The 27036-nt window shown below is 41.7% G+C and overlaps 1 protein-coding gene across 1 annotated transcript in view; it reads right to left on the bottom strand.

Moving 5' to 3' along the window:
* Positions 1-450: 450 nt before the first annotated feature.
* Clbn (Nuclear export mediator factor NEMF homolog Clbn) overlaps positions 451-27036 on the bottom strand; it is a 908728-nt gene continuing 882142 nt past the window's right edge. The window contains exons 17-18 of the mRNA XM_071695085.1: positions 4830-5051; positions 451-678 (exon numbers count right to left, since the gene is read on the bottom strand). Of these exons, the coding sequence (XP_071551186.1) occupies positions 562-678; positions 4830-5051 (339 nt within the window). The 3' untranslated portion in view covers positions 451-561. The remainder of the gene's footprint in view (positions 679-4829; positions 5052-27036) is intronic.

The raw sequence follows: 27036 nt of genomic DNA, 5'->3' as shown, positions 1-27036 counted from the left end.
ACTTTGCTGGTCTTACTGTATTTTCTATACATAACGCTACTATTGCAAATGTACATTAATGAAATTTCAAAGTCATACATGTTGGTGTCCCAACACTAAAACTAAATTTACCTAGACTCTTACTTTGTACATCACTTTATTTCATCCTTGAAACCAAGAAGTGAACAAGCATTTTCTACATTTCATCTGCTAAAGCAGCAAAATTTTCCAAAGATAACACATGAACCCTTGTAACAGGTCTAACTGAAGAATCAGTTGGTCTCCTAACAGCAGAGAAGCAAACTACCACTGAGAAGGTGTTGATTATGTATATAATAATAGAAGCATTTAAGTTATATCAACTCAAGAACAATTAGCTGGTGTGGCCTGTTATTTGAGGAAATGATCATTCTGCTTGGTAGTGTGACATCTTTTCTGATGGTTAACTATTCTCTTTTAGATATGATAACAAGCATGTCTGCAGTTCATCATCAAATACTGGAGGAACATTCAGCATAAAATGCAGCATATGTTTCAAAAAATGATACACTAACTGAAGATTCAGTACAGTTTTTCATTAACTTACTTGAAATTACTCATAGCAGCATAAGGAGCACATGTGGGGACAGCATACAGTAACTCATCTTCAGCCACTGGGACAGCTGTCAATGCGTTGATGATATTCAAGTCATCTGCAATCTTAAATGAAAATATCAGCCCTTAAAATGTAAACTATACATTTCTCTAATAAAATGCAACTACAGTATTTGTGAGTGTTTGCTTTCCATCAAGATTCTGTGCCCCAGAATTAGGAAAATTAGACTCAAAGGTGATCCATAAAGCAGTCTATGTTTTTCAAATGCTGGCAAATATCTGTTATCTTTGTACAAGGGCACTATGCATGCATTCTGCCAATCCTCAGGCACTTCACCATAAACCATACATACAATGAAAATCCATACCAACCAATCAACAACAACAGTCACCCCCTTTCTTAATAAATTCCACTTCAATACCATCCAAACCCACTGCTTTGCTGGCTCTCATCTTCTGCAAAGCTTTCACTACCTCTTCTCTGTTTAACATACCAATCTTCCTGACCCTCTCACTTTGCACACCACCTCGACCAAAACACCCTATATCTGCCACTCTATCATCAAACACATTCAACAAACCTTTAAAATACTCACTCAATCTCCTTCTCACTTCACCACTACTTGTTATTACCACCCCATTAGCCCCTTCACCGATGTTCCCATTCATTCTCTTGTCTTAAGCAGTTTATTTACCTCCTTCCAAAAGATTTTTTTATTCTCCCTAAAGCTTAATGATACTCTCTCACCCCAACTCTCAGTTGCCCTCTTTATTACCATTTGCACCTTTCTCTAGACCTCCTGCCTCTTTCTTTTATACATCTCCCACTCATTTGCACAATTTCCCAGCAAAAATCATCCAAATGCCTCTCTCTTCTCTTTCACTAACAATCTTACTTCTTCATCCCACCACTCACTACCCTTTCTAATCTGTCCACCTTTCTCATGCCACAAGCATCTCTTGCGCAATCCATCACTGCCTCCCTAAATACATCCCATTTCTCCTCCACTCCCCTCATGTCATTTGCTCTCACCTTTTGCCATTCTGCACTCAGTCTCTCTTGGTACTTCCTCACACAAATCTGCAAGCTCACTTACTCTCACCACTCTCTTCACCCCAACATTATCTCTTCTTTTCTAAAAACCTCTACAAATCTTCACCTTCACCTCTACAAGATAATGAACAGACATCCCTCCAGTTGCCCCTCTCAACACATTAACATCCAAAAGTCTCTTTCACATGCCTATCAATTAACACATAATCCACTAACGCTCTCTGGCCATCTCTCCTACATACATATGTATACTTATGAATATCTATCTTCTTAAACCAGGTAATCCCAATCACCAGTCCTTTTTGAGCACACAAATCTATAAGCTCTTCACCATTTCCATTTACAACACTGAACACACCATATACACCAATTATACCCTTAATTGCCAAATTACTCACCGTAGCATTCAAATCACCCATCACTATAACCTGGTCTCGTGCATCAAAACTACTAACACACTCACTCAGCTGCTCCCAAAATACTTGCCTGTCATGACCTTTCTTCTCATGACCAGGTGCATAGGCACCAATAATCACCCATCTCTCCATCCACTTTCAGTTTTACCCATATCAATATAGAGTATACTTTCTTACACTATCGCATACTCCCACAAATCCTGCTTCAGAAGTAGTGCTACTCCTTCCTTTGCTCTTGTCCTCTCACCAACCCCTGACTTTACTCCTAAGGTATTCCCAAACCACTCTTCCCCTTTATCCCTTCAGCTTCGTTTCACTCAGAGCCAAAAACATTCAGGTTCCTTTCCTCAACATACTACCTATCTCTCCTTTTTTCTCATCTTGGTTACATCCACACACATTTAGACACCCTAAAGGGGATACACGCGAATGTTCAAATTACAGAGGTATAAGTTTGTTGAGTATTCCAGGGAAATTATATGGGAGGGTAATGATTGAGAGAGTGAAGGCATGTACAGAGCATCAGATTGGGGAAGAGCAGTGTGGTTTCAGAAGTGGTAGAGGATGTGTGGATCAGGTGTTTGCTTTGAAGAATGTATGTGAGAAATACTTAGAAAACAGATGGATTTGTATGTAGCATTTATGGATCTGGAGAAGGCATATGATAGGGTGGATAGAGATGCTTTGTGGAAGGTATTAAGAGTATATGGATGGTGTGTGAGGTAAGTTGCTACAAGCAGTGAAAAGCTTTTACCAAGGATGTTAGGCATGTGTACGTGTAGGAAGAGAGGAAAGTGGCAGGGGTCCATGATGTTTCCATGCTGTTTAATTTGTTTACGGATGGGGTGGTTAGCGAGTTAGCGAGGTGAATGCAAGAGTTTTGGAGAGAGGGGCAAGTATGCAGTCTGTTGAGGATGAAAGGGCTTGGGAAGTGGGTCAGTTGTTCTTCGCTGATGATGCTGGTGACTGATTTGGGTGAGAAACTACAGAAGCTGGTGATAGAGTAAATTGAGAGTAAATGTGAATAAGAGCAAGGTTCAGTAGGGTTGAGGGAAAAGTTAATTGGAAGGTAAGTTTGAATGGAGAAAAACTGGAAGAAGTGAACTGTTTTAGATATCTGAGAGTGGATTTGGCAACAGATGGAACCATGGATGCAGAAGTGAGTCACAGGGTTGGGGAGGGGGGTAAAGGTTCTGGGAGCACTGAAGAATGTGGGGAAGGTGAGAACATTATCTCAGAGAGAAAAAATGGATATATCTAAAGGAATAGTGGATCCAAAAATGTTATTTGGTTGTTGCATGAGCTATAGATAGGGATGTGCAGAGGAGGGTGGATGTGTTGGAAATGAGATGTTTGAGGACAATATGTGGTGTGAGGTGGTTTGATTGAGAAAATAATGAAAGGGTAAGAGAGATGTGTGGTTATAAAAAGAGTGTGGTTGAGAGAGCAGAAGAGAGTGTGTTGAAATGGTATGGTCACATGGAGAGAATGAGAAAGGAAAGACTGACAAAGAGGATACATGTGTCATAGGTAGAGGGAACGAGGAGAAGTGGGAGACCAAATTGGAGGTGGAAGGACAGAGTGAAAAAGATTTTGAGCGATCGGGGCCTGAACATACAGGAGGGTGAAAGGCATGCAAGGAATAGAGTGAATTGGAATGATGTGGTATACCAGGGTCAACATGATGTCAATGGATTGAACCAGGGCATGTGAAGTTTCTGGGGTAAACCATGGCAAGTTTTATGGGGCCTGGATGTGGAAAGGGAGCTGTGGTTTCGGTGCACTGCATATGACAGCTTGAGACTGAGTGTGAATGAATGTGACCTTTTTGTCTTTTCCTAGCGCTACCTCACGTGCGCATGCGGGAACGCTGGGTTAGTGTGTGTGTGTGTGTGTGTGTGTGTGTGTGTGTGTGTGTGTGTTGTGTGTGTGTGCTATTTCATGTATCTTGGGGTGGCGAGAGGAATGGATGAAGGCAGCAAGTATGAATATGTACATGTGTATATATGTATATGTCTGTGTATGTATATGTAAGTATCCGTTGAAATGTATAGGTATGCATATGTGCATGTGTGGGCATCTATGTATATGCATGTGTATGTGGGTGGGTCTGGACCATTCCTTCGTCTGTTTTCTTGAGCTACCTCACTAATGCGGGAGACAGTGATTAAGTAGAATAAAAAAAAAATCTATTATTTATACATACCTTTTCCTAACTCTGTGCAAACAGTGCAATTTTGTGACTGTTAGGTCATTAATTCCATCCAGGCCATAAGACAAAAGAACCTCATTATGTTACAGTTATGTATGATGAAGTTGCTATGTTGTATCTCAATCTGTGTTATAAGTCATATAGTCAGTTTATAATCATGTTTCACTCTGGCTTTTACATGCAAGTCTAGTAAAGATAAACTAATATACCAGATTTACCTACATAATATGTTATTCTAATATTTTCCATCACTGAGACAACCTCTTTTACTAAAAGATGATCAGGAATGAGTTACATCTAGCAATAGACCTCATCACAATTATATAATTAGGTCTGTTCCCATCAGTAGCATGACTAAGCATATTATTATTCAGTAATCACCTTTGCACATTATTCCTCCTTAATATCTCCTTTAGTCTTATCATATGTCTTACAGTATGTCACACCTTAATACATAAATTAAACAGCTCATACAGTATGATTCTTCATATCTGTCACATCTTAATGAATGCACTTAAGATTCATCACCAATGTAAAATGGAACAACCAAATGAGGGAAAACATTTTAACAAACCTGTGCTGCCTCTTCCTCATCCTCATGGTTTTCCTCTTTCTTTGTTGGCTTCTCTCCATCATTCAAATGATCTGGTAGCATGCTGTGTCCTTGACTTCCAGTGCTGGGCTGGGATGCTGTGCTAGGTTTAGGGCCAAACTTTTGTACTGGAGCCTTTCCCTTTTCTCTTCCACCTTTCTTGCCAGTTTTACTTTTTTTTTTATCCTTACTGGTACCCGCTGACTAAAAATCACAAAAGTAGTTAATTCAATAGGGAGTACAAAGGTTTTGAAATATAAAAATCCTTTTCCCTAAGGTAATCACATGCTTAATTGAAAAAGGAGTATAAAGGTTTTGAAATATAAAAATCATTCTCTCTCTGAGGTAACCACCGGCAGGCATGAAAAGTCCTTTAGAATACATTCCAGGAAAATCAGGTTTAGGAGAGCAAGCACTGGTGTTTTCCCATTTAGTGCTATCCTCCCAACTAGTTAGCAGTAACTCCCTTGTTTCTGGCCAACTGGAGACAACCCCAGAGATATCAACTTCTTCCCGACCAACAGCTTATATTTCACAGAACAGATACTTGAAAAAAAGAGAGGGGAAGGTGGGGAAGGGACTTGAAAAAATACTCATGGAACACCACCTCTATCCTGTGGACTTTCCCATGACCATGAGAGCATATGTTCATGAAGGAGAAAGCTCAGAGAAAAACTGTCAGATAGGAAGACAAAGCCCAGTCAGAAATGAATACATACAATAGTGATTCAGGGGGCACACTAAAGTCTCTTTCACTTTCCTGACAGTGGAATCCCCAAAGTTGTACAGGGTTGATCAACAATGTCTAAGTTATGGTACCTTTTGATGAAAATGACAGATGATTACCAAGGACCCCTTCTTGATTTTCTCCAACAAAATAATTCTAAGGAAGGTTAAGATAAAGGCCAGCTTCCTTACACCACATTATATGGCATGAATATATACACATGTACATAATTCATACTGTCTGCCTTTATTTATTCCCATCGCCACCTCGCCACACATGGAATAACAACCCCCTCACCCTCTCATGTGTGTGAGGTAGCGCTACGAAAAGACAACAAAGGCCACATTCGTTCACACTCAGTCTCTAGCTGTCATGTAATAATGCACCGAAACCACAGCTCCCTTTCCACATCCAGGCCCCATAGAACTTTCCATGGTTTAGCCCAGACGCTTCACATGCCCTGCTTCAATCTATTGACAGCACGTCGACCCTGGTATACCACATCGTTCCAATTCACTCTATTCCTTGCACACCGTTCACCCTCCTGTATGTTCAAGCCCCGATCAGTCAAAATCTTTTCCACTCCATCTTTCCACCTCCAATTTGGTCTCCCACTTCTCCTCGTTCCCTCCACCTCTGACACATATATCCTCTTGGTCAATCTTTCCTCACTCATTCTCTCCATGTGACCAAACCATTTCAAAACACCCTCTTCTGCTCTCTCAACCACACTCTTCTTTTTACCATATATCTCTCTTACCCTATTATTACTTACTCGATCAAACCACCTCACACCACATATTGTCCTCAAACATCTCATTTCCAGCACATCCACCCTCCTGCGCACAACTCTATCCATAGCCCACACCTCGCAAACATACAACATTGTTGGATCCACTATTCCTTCAAACATACCCATTTTTTTTTTTCCAAGATAGTGTTCTCGAGTTCTAAACATCCTTCAAGGCTCCCAGAATTTTTGCCCCCTCCCCCACCCTATGATACACTTCCGCTTCCATGGTTCCATCTGATGCTAAATCCACTCCCAGATATCGAAAACACTTTACTTCCTCCAGTTTTTCTCCATTCAAACTTACCTCCCAACTGACTTGACCCTCAACCCTACTGTACCTAATAACCTTGCTCTTATTCACATTTACTCTCAACTTTCTTCTTTCACACACTTTACCAAACTCAGTCACCAGCTTCTGCAGTTTCTCACATGAATCAGCCACCAGCGCTGTATCATCAGCGAACAACATCTGACTCACTTCCCAAGCTCTCTCATCCACAACAGACTGCATACTTGCCCCTCTTTCCAAAACTCTTGTATTTACCTCCCTAACAACCCCATCCATAAACAAATTAAACAACCATGGAGACATCACACACCCCTGCCGCAAACCTACATTCTCTGAGAACCAATCACTTTCCTCTCTTCCTACAAGTACACATGCCTTACATCCTCAATAAAAACTTTTCACTGCTTCTAACAACTTGCCTCCCACACCATCTATTCTGAATACCTTCCACAGAGCATCTCTATCAACTCTATCATATGCCTTCTCCAGATCCATAAATGCTACATACAAATCAATTTGCTTTTCTAAGTATTTCTCACATACATTCTTCAAAGCAAACACCTGATCCACACATCCTCTACCACTTCTGAAACCACACTGCTCTTTCCCAATCTGATGCTCTGTACATGCCTTCACCCTCTCAATCAATACCCTCCCATAGAATTTACCAGGAATACTCAACAAACTTATACCTCTGTAATTTGAGCACTCACTCTTATCCCCTTTGCCTTTGTACAATGGCACCATGCAAGCATTCTGCCAATCCTCAGGCACCTCACCATGAATCATACATACATTAAATAACTTAACAACCAGTCAACAATAGAGTCACCCCCTTTTTTAATAAATTCCACTGCAATACCATCCAAACCTGCTGCCTTGCCGGCTTTCATCTTCCGCAAAGCTTTTACTACCTCTTCTCTGTTTACCAAATCATTTTCCCTAACCCTCTCACTTTGCACACCACCTCAACCAAAACACCCTATATCTGCCACTCTATCATCAAACACATTCAACAAACCTTCAAAATACTCACTCCATCTCCTCACATCACCACTACTTGTTATCACCTCCCCATAAGTCCCCTTCATTGAAGTTCCCATTTGCTCCCTTGTCTTACGCACTTTATTTACCTCCTTCCAGAACATCTTTTTATTCTCCCTAAAATTTAATGATACTCCCTCACCCCAACTCTCATTTGCCCTCTTTTTCACCACTTGCACCTTTCTCTTCACCTCCTGCCTCTTTCATTTATACATCTCCCACTCATTTGCATTTTTTCCCTGCAAAAATCGTCCAAATGCCTCTCTCTTCTCTTTCACTAATAATCTTACTTCTTCATCCCACCACTCACTACCCTTTCTAATTAACCCACCTCCCACGCTTCTCATGCCACAAACATCTTTTGCGCAAGCCATCACTGCTTCCCTAAATACATCCCATTCCTCCCCCACTACCCTTACATCCTTTGTTCTCACCTTTTCCATTCTGTACTCAGTCTCTCCTGGTACCTCCTCACACAAGTCTCCTTCTCAAGCTCACTTACTTTCACCACTCTCTTCACCCCAACATTCTCTCTTCTTTTCTGAAAACCCATACAAATCTTCACCTTTGCCTCCACAAGATAATGATCAGACATCCCTCCAGTTGCACCTCTCAGCACATTAACATCCAAAAGTCTCTCTTTCATGTGCCTATCAATTAACACATAATCCAATAATGCTCTCTGGCCATCTCTCCTATTTACATACATATACTTATGTATATCTCGCTTTTTAAACCAGGTATTCCCAATCACCAGTCCTTTTTCAGCAAATAAATCTACAAGCTCTTCACCATTTCCATTCACAACACTGAACACCCCATGTATACCAATTATTCCCTCATCTGCCACATTACTCACCTTTGCATTCAAATCACCCATCACTATAACCTCGTCTCATGCATCAAAACCACTAATACACTCATTCAGCTGCTCCCAAAACACTTGCCTCTCATGATCTTTCTTCTCATGCCCAGGTGCAATGCACCAATAATCACCCATCTCTCTCCATCTACTTTCAGTTTTACCCATATCAATCTAGAATTTACTTTCTTACACTCTATCACATACTCCCACAACTCCTGTTTCAGGAGTAGTGCTACTCCTTCCCTTGCTCTTGTCGTCTCACTAACCCCTGACTTTACTCCCAAGACATTCCCAAACCACTCTTCCCCTTTACCCTTGAGCTTCGTTTCACTCAGAGCCAAAACATCTAGTTTCCTTTCCTCAAACACTACCTATCTCTCCTTTTTTCTCATCTTGGTTACATCCACACACATTTAGACACTCCAATCTGAGCCTTCGAGGAGAATGAGCACTCCCTGCATGACCCCTTCTTCTGTTTCCCCTTTTAGAAAGTTAAAATACAAGGAGGGGAGGGTTTCTAGCCCCCCGCTCCCATCCCCTTTAGTTGCCTTCTACGACACGTGAGGAATGCGTGGGAAGTATTCTTTCTTCCCTATCCCCTATCTCATTCTACATGAAGATATTCCTTTCCAAAAGGGGTTAAAGGTTCCAGGTGGTAAAAATAATCTCCAGTGAAAGTCAAAAAGTCTCTAAGAAATTTAACTGAGGCATAAAACATTAAGCTCTCCTGGCAATGTCTTCAAAGAGTTCATTACAAAAGGGCTATCATTACATTCAATTGTTTCATTCTTAGCCAAGACTCTGGAGGTTTGGGTTTATCTTAACCCACAGGAGATTGTCCTCAAAGAGAAGAATATTCCTGAGTTTGGATTTAGCATGAAATTCATTAAGTTTCATCTTAAAGCTTCTTGCTATATGGAAAGAAAGTATTCATAAAAAGTCAATGAGAAGTCAGAGTGCAGAAAACCTATAATATTAAAATCTCGGTTATCCAAGACACTTGGAGAAATTGGCTGTTATGGATATAAAAAATTTCAGTTACTTAATCCTTTTTTCTAATTTTACTCATTTATTATACTTTGTCGCTGTCTCCCACATTAGCGAGGTAGAGCAAGGAAACAGATGAAATAATGGCCCAACCCATCCAAATACACATGGATATACTTACACGTCCACACACGCACATATGCATTCCTATACACTTCAACGTATACATATATATATATATATATATATACATACACAGACATATACATATATACACATGTACACCTGGTTTGTATGTCCATGGAAGTTTAGCATTGAAGCAGCAACTAGACAATGAGTTTGACTTGTTGTTTGTGGCTGTTTATCAGAATATATTACAGCTGTCATATGTTGACAAATTCCTTTCTGATGTTCAACGGGAATTTCGTGAACGCTATCAAGAACAGCTCCGACAGGGCCTCTACTATCAGAAAGTGAACTACGCGGGAAACGGCGATCAAATTTAAAGAGGGAAGTCAGCACCACAAGTAAAGCATCCTCCTCGAAGGCTCAGAGTGGGGTGCCTAAATGTGTGTGGATGTAACCAAGATGTGAAGACCCTTACTGGAAAAACAATCACTCTTGAAGTAGAACCTTCAGACACAATTGAAAATGTGAAGGAAAATAGTGAAATTGGAGAAAAATGTAGCTTAGACATTGAAGCTTATTGATACAGTGGTTAAATTGATGAGAACTGCTATTGACGTTTGTGTAAATAGATTATACATTTCCTTTTTTCCATAGCCAGAGGTTGAACCATTATGTGACATTCTTTTTTTTTCATTCATTTCAAGCTAGAAGTTTCAGTTTTCTAAATTGTTTCTTACATTTCTCATATGTATATATATGTATGTGTGTGTGTGTGTATATGTGCGTATGTATGTGTATGTGTGTGTATGTGTATATGTATATATATATGTATATTATCCCTGGGGATAGGGGTGAAAGAATACTTCCTACGTATTCCTCGCGTGTCGTAGAAAGCGACTAGAGGGGACGGGAGCGGGGGGCCAGAAATCCTCCCCTCCTTGTATTAACTTTCTAAAACGGGAAACAGAAGAAGGAGGCGCGCGGGGAGTGCTCATCCTCCTCGAAGGCTCAGAGTGGGGTGCCTAAATGTGTGTGGATGTAACCAAGATGTGAAAAAAGGAGAGATAGTATGTTTGAGGAAAGGAACCTGGATGTTTTGCCTCTGAGTGAAACGAAGCTCAAGGGTAAAGGGGAAGAGTGGTTTGGGAATGTCTGGGGAGTAAAGTCAGGGGTTAGTGAGAGGACAAGAGCAAGGGAAGGAGTAGCAATACTCCTGAAACAGGAGTTGTGGGAGTATGTGATAGAGTGTAAGAAAGTAAATTCTCGATTAATATGGGTAAAACTGAAAGTTGATGGAGAGAGGTGGGTGATTATTGGTGCATATGCACCTGGGCATGAGAAGAAAGATCAAGAGAGGCAAGTGTTTTGGGACAAGCTGAATGAGTGTGTTAGTGGTTTTGATGCACGAGACCGGGTCATAGTGATGGGTGATTTGAATGCAAAGGTGAGTAATGTGGCAGTTGAGGGAATAATTGGTATACATGGGGTGTTCAGTGTTGTAATTGGAAATGGTGAAGAGCTTGTAGATTTATGTGCTGAAAAAGGACTGATGATTGGGAATACCTGGTTTAAAAAGCGAGATATACATAAGTATACTTATGTAAGTAGGAGAGATGGCCAGAGAGCGTTATTGGATTACGTGTTAATTGACAGGTGTGCGAAAGAGAGACTTTTGGATGTTAATGTGCTGAGAGGTGCAACTGGAGGGATATCTGATCATTATCTTGTGGAGGCTAAGGTGAAGATTTGTATGGGTTTTCAGAAAAGAAGAGTGAATGTTGGGGTGAAGAGGGTGGTGAGAGTAAGTGAGCTTGAGAAGGAGACCTGTGTGAGGAAGTACCAGGAGAGACTGAGTACAGAATGGAAAAAGGTGAGAACAATGGAAGTAAGGGGAGTGGGGGAGGAATGGGATGTATTTAGGGAATCAGTGATGGATTGCGCAAAAGATGCTTGTGGCATGAGAAGAGTGGGAGGTGGGTTGATTAGAAAGGGTAGTGAGTGGTGGGATGAAGAAGTAAGAGTATTAGTGAAAGAGAAGAGAGAGGCATTTGGACGATTTTTGCAGGGAAAAAATGCAATTGAGTGGGAGATGTATAAAAGAAAGAGACAGGAGGTCAAGAGAAAGGTGCAAGAGGTGAAAAAAAGGGCAAATGAGAGTTGGGGTGAGAGAGTATCATTAAATTTTAGGGAGAATAAAAAGATGTTCTGGAAGGAGGTAAATAAAGTGCGTAAGACAAGGGAGCAAATGGGAACTTCGGTGAAGGGCGCAAGTGGGGAGGTGATAACAAGTAGTGGTGATGTGAGAAGGAGATGGAGTGAGTATTTTGAAGGTTTGTTGAATGTGTTTGATGATAGAGTGGCAGATATAGGGTGTTTTGGTCGAGGTGGTGTGCAAAGTGAGAGGGTTAGGGAAAATGATTTGGTAAACAGAGAAGAGGTAGTGAAAGCTTTGCGGAAGATGAAAGCCGGCAAGACAGCAGGTTTGGATGGTATTGCAGTGAAATTTATTAAAAAAGGGGGTGACTGTATTGTTGACTGGTTGGTAAGGTTATCTAATGTATGTATGACTCATGGTGAGGTGCCTGAGGATTGGCGGAATGCGTGCATAGTGCCATTGTACAAAGGCAAAGGGGATAAGAGTGAGTGCTCAAATTACAGAGGTATAAGTTTGTTGAGTATTCCTGGTAAATTATGTGGGAGAGTATTGATTGAGAGGGTGAAGGCATGTACAGAGCATCAGATTGGGGAAGAGCAGTGTGGTTTCAGAAGTGGTAGAGGATGTGTGGATCAGGTGTTTGCTTTGAAGAATGTATGTGAGAAATACTTAGAAAAGCAAATGGATTTGTATGTAGCATTTATGGATCTGGAGAAGGCATACGATAGAGTTGATAGAGATGCTCTGTGGAAGGTATTAAGAATATATGGTGTGGGAGGAAAGTTGTTAGAAGCAGTGAAAAGTTTTTATCGAGGATGCAAGGCATGTGTACGTGTAGGAAGAGAGGAAAGTGATTGGTTCTCAGTGAATGTAGGTTTGCGGCAGGGGTGTGTGATGTCTCCATGGTTGTTTAATTTGTTTATGGATGGGGTTGTTAGGGAGGTGAATGCAAGAGTTTTGGAAAGAGGGGCAAGTATGAAGTCTGTTAGGGATGAGAGAGCTTGGGAAGTGAGTCAGTTGTTGTTCGCTGATGATACAGCGCTGGTGGCTGATTCATGTGAGAAACTGCAGAAGCTGGTGACTGAGTTTGGAAAAGTGTGTGAAAAAAGAAAGTTAAGAGTAAATGTGAATAAGAGCAAGGTTATTAGGTACAGTAGGGTTGAGGGTCAAGTCAATTGGGAGGTGAGTTTGAATGGAGAAAAACTGGAGGAAGTGAAGTGTTTTAGATATCTGGGAGTGGATCTGGCAGCAGATGGAACCATGGAAGCGGAAGTGGATCATAGGGTGGGGGAGGGGGCGAAAATCCTGGGGGCCTTGAAGAATGTGTGGAAGTCGAGAACATTATCTCGGAAAGCAAAAATGGGTATGTTTGAAGGAATAGTGGTTCCAACAATGTTGTATGGTTGCGAGGCGTGGGCTATGGATAGAGTTGTGCGCAGGAGGATGGATGTGCTGGAAATGAGATGTTTGAGGACAATGTGTGGTGTGAGGTGGTTTGATCGAGTGAGTAACGTAAGGGTAAGAGAGATGTGTGGAAATAAAAAGAGCGTGGTTGAGAGAGCAGAAGAGGGTGTTTTGAAGTGGTTTGGGCACATGGAGAGGATGAGTGAGGAAAGATTGACCAAGAGGATATATGTGTCAGAGGTGGAGGGAACAAGGAGAAGAGGGAGACCAAATTGGAGGTGGAAAGATGGAGTGAAAAAGATTTTGTGTGATCGGGGCCTGAACATGCAGGAGGGTGAAAGGAGGGCAAGGAATAGAGTGAATTGGAGCGATGTGGTATACCGGGGTTGACGTGCTGTCAGTGGATTGAAGCAGGGCATGTGAAGCGTTTGGGGTAAACCATGGAAAGCTGTGTAGGTATGTATATTTGCGTGTGTGGACGTATGTATATACATGTGTATGGGGGGGGTTGGGCCATTTCTTTCGTCTGTTTCCTTGCGCTACCTCGCAAAGCGGGAGACAGCGACAAAGTATAAAAAAAAAAAAAAAAAAACATATTTCATACCTGCTGCCTTTATTCATTCCTGTCGCCACCCCACCACACATGAAATGACAACCCCCTTCCCCCGCATGTGCACGAGGTAGTGCTAGGAAAAGACAACAAAGGCCAGATTTGTTCACACTCAGTCTCTAGCTGTCATGTATAATGCACTGAAACCACAGCTCCCTTTCCACATCCAGGCCCCACACAACTTTCCATGGTTTACCCCAGACACTTCACATGCCCTGGTTCAATCCATTGACACCATGTCGACCCGGTATACCACATCGTTCCAATTCACTCTATTCGTTGCACGCCTTTCACCCTCATGCATGTTCAGGCCCCGATCGCTCAAAATCTTTTTCCCTCCATCCTTCCACCTCCCACTTCTCCTTGTTCCTTCTACCTCTGACACATATATCCTCTTTGTCAATCTTTCTTCACTCATTCTCTCCATGTGATGAAACCATTTCAATACACCCTCTTCTGCTCTCTCAACCACACTTTTTCTATTACCACAAATCTCTCTTACCCTTTCACTACTTACTCCATCAAACCATCTCACACCACATATTGTCCTCAAACATCTCATTTCCAACACATCCACCCTCTTCTGCACAACTCTACCTATAGCCCATGCCTCGCAACCATATAACATTGTTGGCAACACTATTCCTTCAAACAAAACCACTTTTGCTTTCAGAGATAATGTTCTCACCTTCCACACATTTTTCAATGCTTCCACACATTTGCCCCCTCCCCCGCCATGTGATTCACTTCCGCTTCCATGGTTCCATCTGATGCCAAACCCTCTCCCAGATATCTAAAACACTTCACTTCCACCAGTTTTTTCTATTTAAACTTACCTCCCAATTGACTTGTCCCTCAACCCTACTGACCTTGCTATTATTCACATTTACTCTCAACTTTCTTCTCTGACACACTTTACCAAATTCAGTCACCAGCTTCTGCAGTTTCTCACATGAATCAGCCACCAGTGCTGTATCATCAGCGAACAACAACTGATTCACTTCCCAAGCCCTCTCATCCATAACAGACTGCATACTTGCCCCTCTCTCCAAAACTCTTGCATTCACCTTCCTAACAACCCCATCCATAAACAAATTACACAACCATGGAGACATCACGCACCCTTGCCGCAAACCAACATTCACTGATAACCAATCACTTTCCTCTCTTCCTACTCGTACATATGAATTACATCCTCAATAAAAACTTTTTACTGCTTCTAGCAACTTGCCTCCCACACCATATATTCTTAATACCTACCACAGAACATCTATATCAACTCTATAATACGCCTTCTCCAGATCCATAAATGCTATATACAAATCCATTTGCTTTTCTAAGTATTTCTCACATACATTCTTCAAAGCAAACACCTGATTCACACATCCTCTACCACTTCTAAAACCACACTGCTCTTCCCCAATCTGATGCTCTGTACATGCTTTCACCCTCGCAATCAATACCCTCCCATATAATTTCCCAGGAATACTCAACAAACTTATATCTCTGTAATTTGAGCACTCACATTTATCCCCTTTGCCTTTATACAGTGGCACTATGCATGCATTCTGCCAATCCTCAGGCACCTCACCATGAGTCATTCTTATTCTTTTTTTTATTTTGCTTTGTCGCTGTCTCCCACGCCTACGAGGTAGCGCAAGGAAACAGATGAAAGAAATGGCCCAACCCACCCCCACACACATGCACACACACACACGTCCACCCACGAAAACATACACACCCACACATCCCAACGTACACACATTTATACACGCAGACACACACATATACACGCATGCACACAATTCACACTGTCTGCCCCTACTCACCCCCATCGCCACCCCGCCACACACGGAATAACATCCCCCTTCCCCCTCATGTGCGCGAGGCAGCACTAGGAAAAGACAACAAAGGCCCCATTCGCTCACACTCAGTCTCCAGCTATCAAGTAATAATGCCCGAAACCACAGCTCCCTTTCCACATCCAGGCCCCAGACGCTTCACATGCCCTGATTCAATCCATTGACAGCACGATGACCCCGGTATACCACATCGATCCAATTCACTCTATTCCTTGCCTGCCTTTCACCCTCCTGCATGTTTAGGACCCGATCACTCAAAATCTTTTTCACTCCATCTTTCCACCTAAAATTTGGTCTCCCACTTCTTCTCGTTCCCTCCACCTCCGACACATATATCCTCTTGGTCAATCTTTCCTCACTCATTCTCTTCATGTGCCCAAACCATTTCAAAACACCCTCTTCTGCACTCTCAACCATGCTCTTTTTACTTCCACACATCTCTCTTACCCTTACATTACTCACTTGATCAAACCACCTCACACCACATATTGTCCTCAAACATCTCATTTCCAGCACATCCACCCTCCTGTGCACAACTCTATCCATAGCCCACGCCTCGCAACCATACAACATTGTTGGATCTACTATTCCTTCAAACATACCCATTTTTGCTTTCCGAGGTAATGTTCTCGACTTCCAGACATTCTTCAAGGCTCCCAGAAATTTTCGCCCCCTCCCCCACCCTATGATTTACTTCCGCTTCCATGGTTCCATCCGCTGCCAGATCCACTCCCAGATATCTAAAACACTTTACTTCCTCCAGTTTTTCTCCATTCAAACTTACCTCCCAATTGACTTGACCCTCAACCCTACTGTACCTAATAACCTTGCACTTATTCACATTTACTCTTAACTTTCTTCTTTCACACACTTTACCAAACTCAGTCACCAGCTTCTGCAGTTTCTCACACGAATCAGCCACCAGCGCTGTATCATCAGCGAACAACAACTGACTCACTTCCCAAGCTCTCTCATCTCCAACAGACTGCATACTTGCCCCTCTTTCCAAAACTCTTGCATTCACCTCCCTAAAAACCCCATCCATAAACAAATTAAACAACCATGGAGACATCGCACACCCCTGCCGCAAACCTACATTCACTGAGAACCAATCACTTTCCTCTCTTCCTACACGTACACATGCCTTACATAATCGATAGAAACTTTTCACTGCTTCTAACAACTTGCCTTCCACACCATATATTCTTAGTGCCTTCCACAGAGCATCTCTATCAACTCTATCATATGCCTTCTCCAGATCCATAAATGATACATACAAATCCATTTGCTTTTCTAAGCATACATACATACATTAAAAATCCTTACCAACCAGTCAACAACACAGTTACCCCCTTTTTTAATAAATTCCACTGCAATACCATCCAAACCTGCTTCCTTGCCGGCTTTCATCTTCCGCAAAGCTTTTACTACCTCTTCTCTGTTTACCAAATCATTCTCCCTAACCCTCTCACTTTGCACACCACCTCGACCAAAATACCGTATATCTGCAACTCTATCATCTAACACATTCAACAAACCTTCAAAATACTCACTCCATCTCCTCACATAACCACTACTTGTTATTACCTCCCCATTAGCCCCCTTCACCGATGTTCACATTTGTTCTCTTGTCTTATACACTTTATTTACCTCCTTCCAAAACATCTTTATTCTCCCTAGAATTTAATGATATTCTCTCACCCCAACTCTCATTTGCCCTCTTTTTCACCTCTTGCACCTTTCTCTTGACCTCCTGCCTCCTTCTTTTACACATCTCCCACTCATTTGCACTATTTCACTGCAAAACTCATCCAAATGCCTCTCTCTTCTCTTTCACTACTAATCTTACTTCTTCATCCCACCACTCACTACCCTTTCTAATCTGCCCACCTCCCACTCTTCTCATGCCACAAGCATCTGTTGCGCAAGCCATCACTGCTTCCCTTAATACATCCCATTCCTCTCCCACTCCCCTTACGTCCTTTGTTCTCACCTTTTTCCATTCAGAACTCAGTCTCTCCTGGTACTTCCTCACATAAGTCTCCTTCCCAAACTCACTCTCACCACTCTTCACCCCAACATTTTCTCTTTTTTTCTGAAAACCTCTACAAATCTTCCCCTTCACCTCTACAAGATAATGATCAGACATACATTCAATTGCCCCTCTCAGCACATTAACATCCAAAAGTCTCTCTTTCGCACGCCTATCAATTAACATGTAATCCAATAATGCTCTCTGGCCATCTGTCCTACTTACAGACATATACTTATGTATACCTCTCTTTTAAAACCAGGTATTCTCAATCACCAGTCCTTTTTCAGTACACAAATCCACAAGCTCTTCACAATTTCCATTTACAACACTGAACACCCCATGTACACCAATTATTCCCTGAACTGCCACATTACTCACCTTTGCATTCAAATCATCTAGCACTATAACCCGGTCTCGTGCATCAAAACCACTAACACACTCATTCAGCTGCTCCGAAAACACTTGCCTCTCATGATCTTTCTTCTCATGCCCAGTTGCATATGCACCAATAATCACCCATCTCTCTCCATCCACTTTCAGTTTTATCCATATCAATCTAGAGTTTACTTTCTTACACTCTATCACATACTCCCACCACTCCCATTTCAGGAGTAGTGATACTCCTTCCCTTGCTCTTGTCCTCTCACCAACCTCTGACTTTACTCCCAAAACATTCCCAAACCACTCTTCCCCTTTACCCTTGAGCTTCATTTCACTCAGAGCCAAAACTTCCAGGTTCCTTTCCTCAAACATACTACCTATCTCTCCTTTTTTTTCATCTTGGTTACATCCACACACATTTAGACATCCCAGTCTGAGCCTTCCATGAGGATGAGCACTCCCCACGTGACTCCTTCTTCTGTTTCCCCTTTTAAAAAGTTAAAATACAAGGAGGGGAGGGTTTCTAGCCCCCTGCTCCCATCCCCCTTAGCTGCCTTCTACGGCACATGAGGAATGCAGGGGAAGTATTCTTTCTCCCCTATCCCAGAGATAAATACATTATATAATTCAGCATTGCTCAACCCTTACTTTATGCCGGAGTAATGTTCTGCAAAAACCTCACATGAAGGGAAATGGCACACAGCCCTGATGGATTTTCTTGTTACCTTCACATTATGTAGGTATTTTATTTATTTATTTTCATTTTGCTTTGTCGCTGTCTCCCGCATTTGCGAGGTAGCGCAAGGAAACAGATGAAAGAAGTGGCCCAACCCACCCCCATACACATGTATATACATACATGTCCACACATGCAAATATACATACCTATACATCTCAATGTACACATACATATACACACACAGACATACATATATACACATGTACATAATTCATACTGTCTGCCTTTATTTATTCCCATCGCCACCTCGCCACACATGGAATAACATCCCCCTCCCCCCTCATGTGTGCGAGGTAGCGCTAGGAAAAGACAACAAAGGCCCCATTCGTTCACACTCAGTCTCTAGCTGCCATGTAATAATGCCCGAAACCACAGCTCCCTTTCCACATCCAGGCCCCACACAACTTTTCATGGTTTACCCCAGACGCTTCACATGCCCTGATTCAATCCATTGACAGCACGTCAACATCGGTATACCACATCGATCCAATTCACTCTATTCCTTGCCCGCCTTTCACCCTCCTGCATGTTCAGGCCCCGATCACTCAAAATCTTTTTCACTCTATCTTTCCACCTCCAATTTGGTCTCCCACTTCTTCTCGTTCCCTCCACCTCCGACACATATATCCTCTTGGTCAATCTTTCCTCACTCATTCTCTCCATGTGACCAAACCATTTCAAAACACCCTCTTCTGCTCTCTCAACCACGCTCTTTTTATTTCCACACATCTCTCTTACCCTTACATTACTTACTCAATCAAACCACCTCACACCACATATTGTCCTCAAACATCTCATTTCCAGCACATCCACCCTCCTGCGCACAACTCTATCCATAGCCCACGCCTCGCAACAATACAACATTGTTGGAACCACTATTCCTTCAAACATACCCATTTTTGCTTTCTGAGATAATGTTCTTGACTTCCAAACATTCTTCAAGGCTCCCAGGATTTTCGCCCCTCCCCCACCCTATGATTCACTTCCACTTCCATGGTTCCATCCGCTGCCAGATCCACTCCCAGATATCTAAAACACTTTACTTCCTCCAGTTTTTCTCCATTCAAACTTACCTTCCAATTGACTTGACCCTCAACTCTACTGTACCTAATAACCTTGCTCTTATTCACATTCACTCTTAACTTTCTTCTTTCACACACTTTACCAAACTCAGTCACCAGCTTCTACAGTTTCTCACATGATATCAGCCACCAGCGTTGTATCATCAGCGAACAACAACTGACTCACTTCCCAAGCTCTCTCATCCACAACAGACTGCATACTTGTCCCTCTTTCCAAAACTCTTGCATTCACCTCCCTAACAACCCCATTCCATAAACAAATTAAACAACCATGGAGACATCACACACCCCTGCTGCAAACCTACATACACAGAGAACTAATCACTTTCCTCTCTTCCTACACGTACACATGCCTTACATCCTCGATAAAAACTTTTCACTGACATCAAATAAACTTATCCAGCCATCCTTTACTTACTTGAAATGGGTCTGGATCGACTAGATTGTCTTCTTTACATAAATGCCCATAAATCTTTAGAGCTTCAGACCTGAGCTGAAGGTTATTATGGCTGCTTTTCTTCTTTGTCTCATGCTGTATGTATAATGAGAGCATTTTCTCCATCTTCTCCACAAGTGGATCTCTAACTCTTGGCAGACAGTAGAGTAGAAAGGACCACAGCACTTCAAGTTTTCTCTGCACTCTTCTTAATGTTACAGATTGTAGATTCATCCAGGTTGTAACCACACTCAAGAGCTGATGCTCCCTCATCATTATCAGTGCATTGTGAGTTTTCTTGCTTCATTTCTAAGGTAAGAGAGGTTTTGTTCTGTGTAGCTGCTGGTTTTGGGGTAGATGTTGTTGGACATTTAGATACTGTAGTACCAAACACAAACACAGCGGGTTGCAGGAAAATCACATTAGCAGGTATACCCAAACTGCACAAGGAGCACAGCTCTGCACACAATGGTGGTAACTGTGAGACTGACCTACTGGTGGGAGCATGGAGTGCTCCACCCAAAACCCCTCACTAAATTTTGGGACACTTTTTAGCATGCTGACAGTCTCTCACCAGCACCAGCTCACTGGAAAACTTCTAGCTTCATTTCTATGGTCAGAAAGATTCTCTTCAGTCTAACTGCTGGTTATGGGTTAGAAGATGTTGCTGAATGTTTGAATACCATATTTACACACAAACACAGTGGGTTGTAGGATAATCACATTAGCAGATATAGCCAAATTGTACATGTAGCACAGATCCACTGGTGAGAATGTGGCATGCTCCACTTAGGACCCATGCTTTCATCACCCACCAACCCTTACTGAAGTTTTGGTGCACTATTCTGAAATATTTCACCTATTTGTAAATATTTTACATAGAGGAAATACCTATATATGTAAGCAAATAAGCTCTATTGAACGCCTCGATATTCTGCTGCTTTGTGATGTCATAAATAGTCGTCATGCCAAAGGTAAAGTTCTTCAAAAGTGCTACCTTAGACTTGCCCTTTGTCAGCCTCTTGCCCAAATCCATCTTCTTTTCAAGGCTTAAAACATACCTCTAGTGCTTCACTGAGACACAGATGGCTACAAAGAGCAGCCAGGCCATTGCTAATGATGTCTGAGAGGGGCAACTGTCCACAATAGTAATAAAAAATCCACAATTACACAAATGTGCAATACCAACACACAACACCAAGCAAGAAAGCAAAATGGAGATGGCAGAAAATTACCAGTTCCACAAGACATTGGGTGGTGTCCACTAATCTCTGTGGTGTGGTGTTAATGTAATCTTGAATATTTTTATGCATCTTTTTAAATTTTTTGAACCTTTTAGATACTGGAAAAACATCCTTTAGTTTGAACATTTCATTGTCTCAAATTATGGAGAACATGTTTTACTGTATATTGCATAATGTCTAAGACATGAAATGTCCCACTTGGGTTGCAATGGAGAAGCAACTGGTTGCCTTAAAAAGAAAGATTGGAGAAGTTTATCCCATATACAACTCAACAGACTCATACCAAAACCAGAGACAAGAGTTCATGAAGGTAATAGTGTTTCTAACCTTTTTTTTTGTTTTGAAAAAGCTTAAGAAAAACTCCAGACAAGAGGCTTCTGTCATGTCTAAGACACCAGATTAAGCTACCTTGAGTAGAAGGATAAAGGTGACATAAAAAGTCAACATTCTCCATAACCTACACTTGTGGATACTCGAGAAAATCCATTTATGTTCATTCTAGAATCCAGAGCTTTCAGGCCAGAGTCCTACAAAAGAGCTGAGTTGGTTTAGAAAAACCTAAGACATTGACTGAGGATTACATCATACATGAAAGAGTCTCTTGGGTTTATCAACACTCCTAGATCCCCAAATCAAGAAGATGAGAAGAATTTTCCATAAGATTTACCCAGGGATAAAGATTATTCTGGTTCCAAAAAATCCAACTGTATATGCTGTGACAGGGATAAATGAGATGGTTGATCCAAGAAGACAAGGAAGTTCAAGTTATATAGGTGTCAGGGCAGTCTAATTATAACTGAAGTATCCCTCTGAGGCCTAAGAAATGTTTCAAGAATATAATAATCACTCCAGGAAATATCATGATAAAGTGGATCTTTGATCACTGAGTTAAGCAATATCCCAGCAAGAAGTGGGAATAAATGAGCAAGGTTGGCAAAAGTACTGACAAGACATACCGGAGATGAATAATGACAGCACATATGAAACCAACTTATCTAGCTTACATTTCTGCAGTGTAGTGTTTGATCTTAATAGGACATCTGCCCAGACAATGAATGAACACCATTCACAAAAAAATTTGTCAAGGAAAGAGTTCCTCCCATAAATTAAGAGAGGCATGGATTTGAAAGAGCCTTTGTTCATCAGACAGTGGACAATCATAGTACTGCCCATCAGAAATAAATAACACACCTCAGGCTCAGGATGTTCTGAGATGAAAAACCATAGCACCACTAACACCTTTTCTGTTGATGTGTAAAGATTTTTGCTCCTGCATCCAAGGGCATGCACCTAAATGATTTTCTAGAATGGTGTCCCCATCCTTTATTCAATGTATCCTTCCAAAACATCACAGAAGTGACTGGAGTTCTCTAAGACATGGGGTCTTTGGAGGTTCTCTACATAAGTTCACGAAATAGAAGATCTGTGAAAGTCCCTTGGGAGTGCTCTTGGAAGGTTTCTGCTTTCTGCAAGAAAGGTAACCCATTCAGCCTGCTGCCCTGCTATGTTGCAATGGGCTGCAAGGCTGAACTTCTCCAGCAGTCGCTCTAGATGATGTCGACACAAAGTCTGTGATCACAAGGTAATTTTACAATTTGTGTAGTCCAGAGCTTTGTCCCAGGGAGGAATAGAGTGCCAATCTGAGAGTTCCAGTCTATTTCCTAGCCATGTAAAGTTCTGGCTGGGAATAAGAGGCTGGGTTAATAAAAAAACCAGTTTTGAAAAGCGTTTATGACCCAGAGCCCTTGTCTGCCACATTCCTTCTCAAAGCTGATATCTCCAAAAGTTGTTCAAGTAAGCCAGAATTATTGCTTTAGAGAGTGTAAGTTTTGGGGGGCATTGCATTATTTACTCCAGTAGATTTTGTGGGGCTAAGCACAGCTAAATAGTATCACCTTAATCTGCTAGATCTGTGCCTGAATGCTAATTGCTAAAACCTCCCCATTCTGGGGTTTACTGGAATGTGCCAGTAGGTATCCTTTAAGTCTAGACTTGCAATTTAGTGGATGCTCCATAAATTGATCTTGAAACTGTATTCAAATTTATGAGTGTTTAGAAAAGATGGATGTAGGCAGATGAGGGACAGGTAGGGTGTGACTTTAAATGGAGAAAATTTGGAGGAAATGAAGTGCTTTAGAAACCTGGGGGTGGACATGGCAGCAAATAGAACAATGGAAGTGGAAGTGAGCCATAGGGTGGATTAGGAGCAAAGGTTATGGGAGTGCTGAAGAATGTCTGGAAAGAGGGATCATTATCTGAGGGCAAAAATATGTATGTTTGGAGGTATAGTAGTCCTATAGATAAGGCTGTGTGGAAGAGCATAGATGTGCTGGAAATGAAATGCTTGAGGACAATTTGTGGAGTGAATTGGTTTGATCAAGTTAGTAATGAATGGAAGAAATGTAATGTTTTAGATTCCTGGGAGTGGACAAGGTAGCAAATGGAAACATAGTAATAAAAAGAATGTGGTTGAGAAAGCTAGAGAGGGTGTGCTGAAATGGTTTACATAAGAAAAGGTTGACAAGGAGGATATATGCATCAGAAGTGGAGGGAACAAGGATGACGGGGAGACCAAACTGGAGAAGGAAGGATGGAGTGAAAAATATTTTGAGCGATTGGGGCCTGAACATACAGGAGGGTGAAAGATGTGCACAAGAGTGTACTGGAATGATGTGGTATACAGGGGTCAACTTGCTGTCAATGGCGTGAACCAGGGCTTGTGAAGTGTATGAGGTAAACGACTAAAAGATAGGGGGCTGTGGTACTGATGCATTACACATGGCAGCCAAAGAATGGATGTGAGCAGATGCAGCCTTCCTTTGTTTGTTCCTGGTGGTACCTCACTAAATCAGGAAATGGCGATCAAGTATGTAAAAAATCTGTTGAGCTGAATCAGAGTAGTAATAGTGAAAACAGTCATTCAGTCACAACCTAATGGTGGTCTTTGTGAGCTGGGCCTCAGAGAGATATATAGGATCTGATAATAAGAATGATTCCAGGATGCTTATGCACAAAAATGTAGTACCCATAATGCTGCTGATTCCAGGCTGCTTATTCAAAAAATTTAGTCAACCATTCATACATGAAAATTTGTTTGTTGATTTCTGTGCTACAGCTGTAGCATTAAGCATTTAGATATATTACAACTCCCCTTCATAGAAGACAAATATATTGTTACTGATTTACATATTATACTGGTAAGTGTTCAAATTATAGAGGCATAAGTTTGTTGAGTATTCCTGGGAAACTATATGGGAGGGTATTGATTGAGAGGGTGAAAGTATGTACAGAGCATCAGATTGGGGAAGAGCAGTGTGGCTTTAGAAGTGGTAGAGGATGTGTGGATAAGGTGTTTGCTTTGAAGAATGTATGTGAGAAATACTTAGAAAAACAGATGGATTTGTATGTAGCATTTATGCATCTGGAGAAGGCATATTATAGGGTGGATAGAGATGCTTTGTGGAAGGCTTTAAGAGTATATGGTGTGGGAGGTAAGTTGCTAGAAGCAGAGAACAGTTTTTACCATAGAATGTGTACAAGTAGGAAGAGAGGAAAGTGATTGGTTCTCAGTGAATGTCAGTTGGCGGCAAGGGTGCGTGATGTCTCCATGGTTGTTTAAGTTGTTTATGGATGGGGTGGTCAGGGAGGTCAATGCAAGAGTTTTAGAAAGAGGGGCAAGTATGCAGTCTGTTCTGGATGAGAGGGCTTGGAAATGAGTTAGTTGTTGTTCGGTGATGATACAGCACCAGTGGCTGATTCGGGTGAGAAACTGCAGAAATTGGTGAATGAGTTTGATAAAGTGTGTTAAAGAAGAAAGTTGAGAGTAAATGTGAATAAGAGCAAGATTATTAGGTTCAGTAGGGTTGAGGAACAAGTTAATTGGGAAGTAAGTTTGAAAGGAAAAAAATGTAGGAAGTGAAGCGTTTTAGATATCTGGGAGTAGACTTAGCAGCGAATGGAACCATGGAAGCAGAAGTGAGTCACATGGTGGGGTAGGGAGCGAGGGTTCTGGGGGCTTTGAAGAATGTGTGGAAGGTAAGAACGTTATCTTGGAGAGCAAAATTAGTTGTTTGAAGGAATAGTGGTTCCAATAATGCTATATGGTTGTGAGGCATGGGCTATAGATAGGGTTGTGTGGTGGAATGTGGATGTGTTGGAAAGGAAATGTTTCAGGACAATATGAGGTGTGAGATGGTTTGATCGAGTAAGTAATGAAAGGGTTAGAGAGATGTGCGGTAATAAAAAGAGTGTGGTTGAGAGAGCAGAAGAGGGTGCGTTGCATTGGTTTAGACACATAAAGAGAATGTGAGGAAAGATTGACTTGGAGGATATTTGTGTCAAAGGTGGAGGGAACAAGGAGAAGTGGAAGACCAATTTGGAAGGATAGAGTGAAAAAGATTTTGAGCAACTGCGGCCTAAACATACAGGAGGGTGAAAGGTGTGCAAGGAATAGAGTGAATTGAAACGATGTGGTATACAAGGGTCGACATACTGTCAACAGATTGAACCAGGGTATGTGAGGCATCTGGGGTAAACCAGGGAAAGTTTTGTGGGACCTGGATGTGGAAAGGGAGCTGTGGTTTCAATGCATTACACATGACAGCTAGAGCCTGAGTGGGAATGAATGTGGCCTTTTTTTTGTCTGTTCCTGGCACTGCCTCGCTGGAGTGGGGGATGCTACTTCATGTGTGGCGGGGTGGTGATGGGAATGGATGAAGGCAGCAGGTATGGATATGAACATGTGTATATATGTATATGTCTGTGTATGTATATTTTGAAATACATATATATATATATATGTATATATTCAAAGCAAACACCTGATCCACACATCCTCTACCACTTCTGAAACCACACTGCTCTTCCCCAATCTGATGCTCTGTACACGCCTTCACCCTCTCAATCAATACCCTCCCATATAATTTCCCAGGAATACTCAACAAACTTATACCTCTGTAATTTGAGCACTCACTCTTATCCCCTTTGCCTCTGTACAATGGCACTATGCACGCATTTTGCCAATCCTCAGGCACCTCACCATGAGTAATACATACATTAAATAACCTTACCAACCAGTCAATAATACAGTCACCCCCTTTCTTAATAAATTCCACTGCAATACCATCCAAACCTGCTGCCTTGCCGGCTTTCATCTTCCACAAAGCTTTTACTACCTATTTGCTTTGAAGAATATATGTGAGAAATACTTAGAGAAGCAAATGGATTTGTATGTAGCATTTATGGATCTGGAGAAGGCATATGATAGAGTTGATAGAGATGCTCTGTGGAAGGTATTAAGAATATATGGTGTGGGAGGCAAGTTGTTAGAAGCAGTGAAAAGTTTTTATCAAGGATGTATGGCATGTGCACGTGTAGGAAGAGAGGAAAGTGATTGGTTCTCAGTGAA

This window comes from Panulirus ornatus, chromosome 1 (assembly GCF_036320965.1).
Source record: "Panulirus ornatus isolate Po-2019 chromosome 1, ASM3632096v1, whole genome shotgun sequence".
Lineage (NCBI taxonomy): Eukaryota > Metazoa > Arthropoda > Malacostraca > Decapoda > Palinuridae > Panulirus > Panulirus ornatus.
This window is presented reverse-complemented; position numbering and strand designations above follow the sequence as displayed.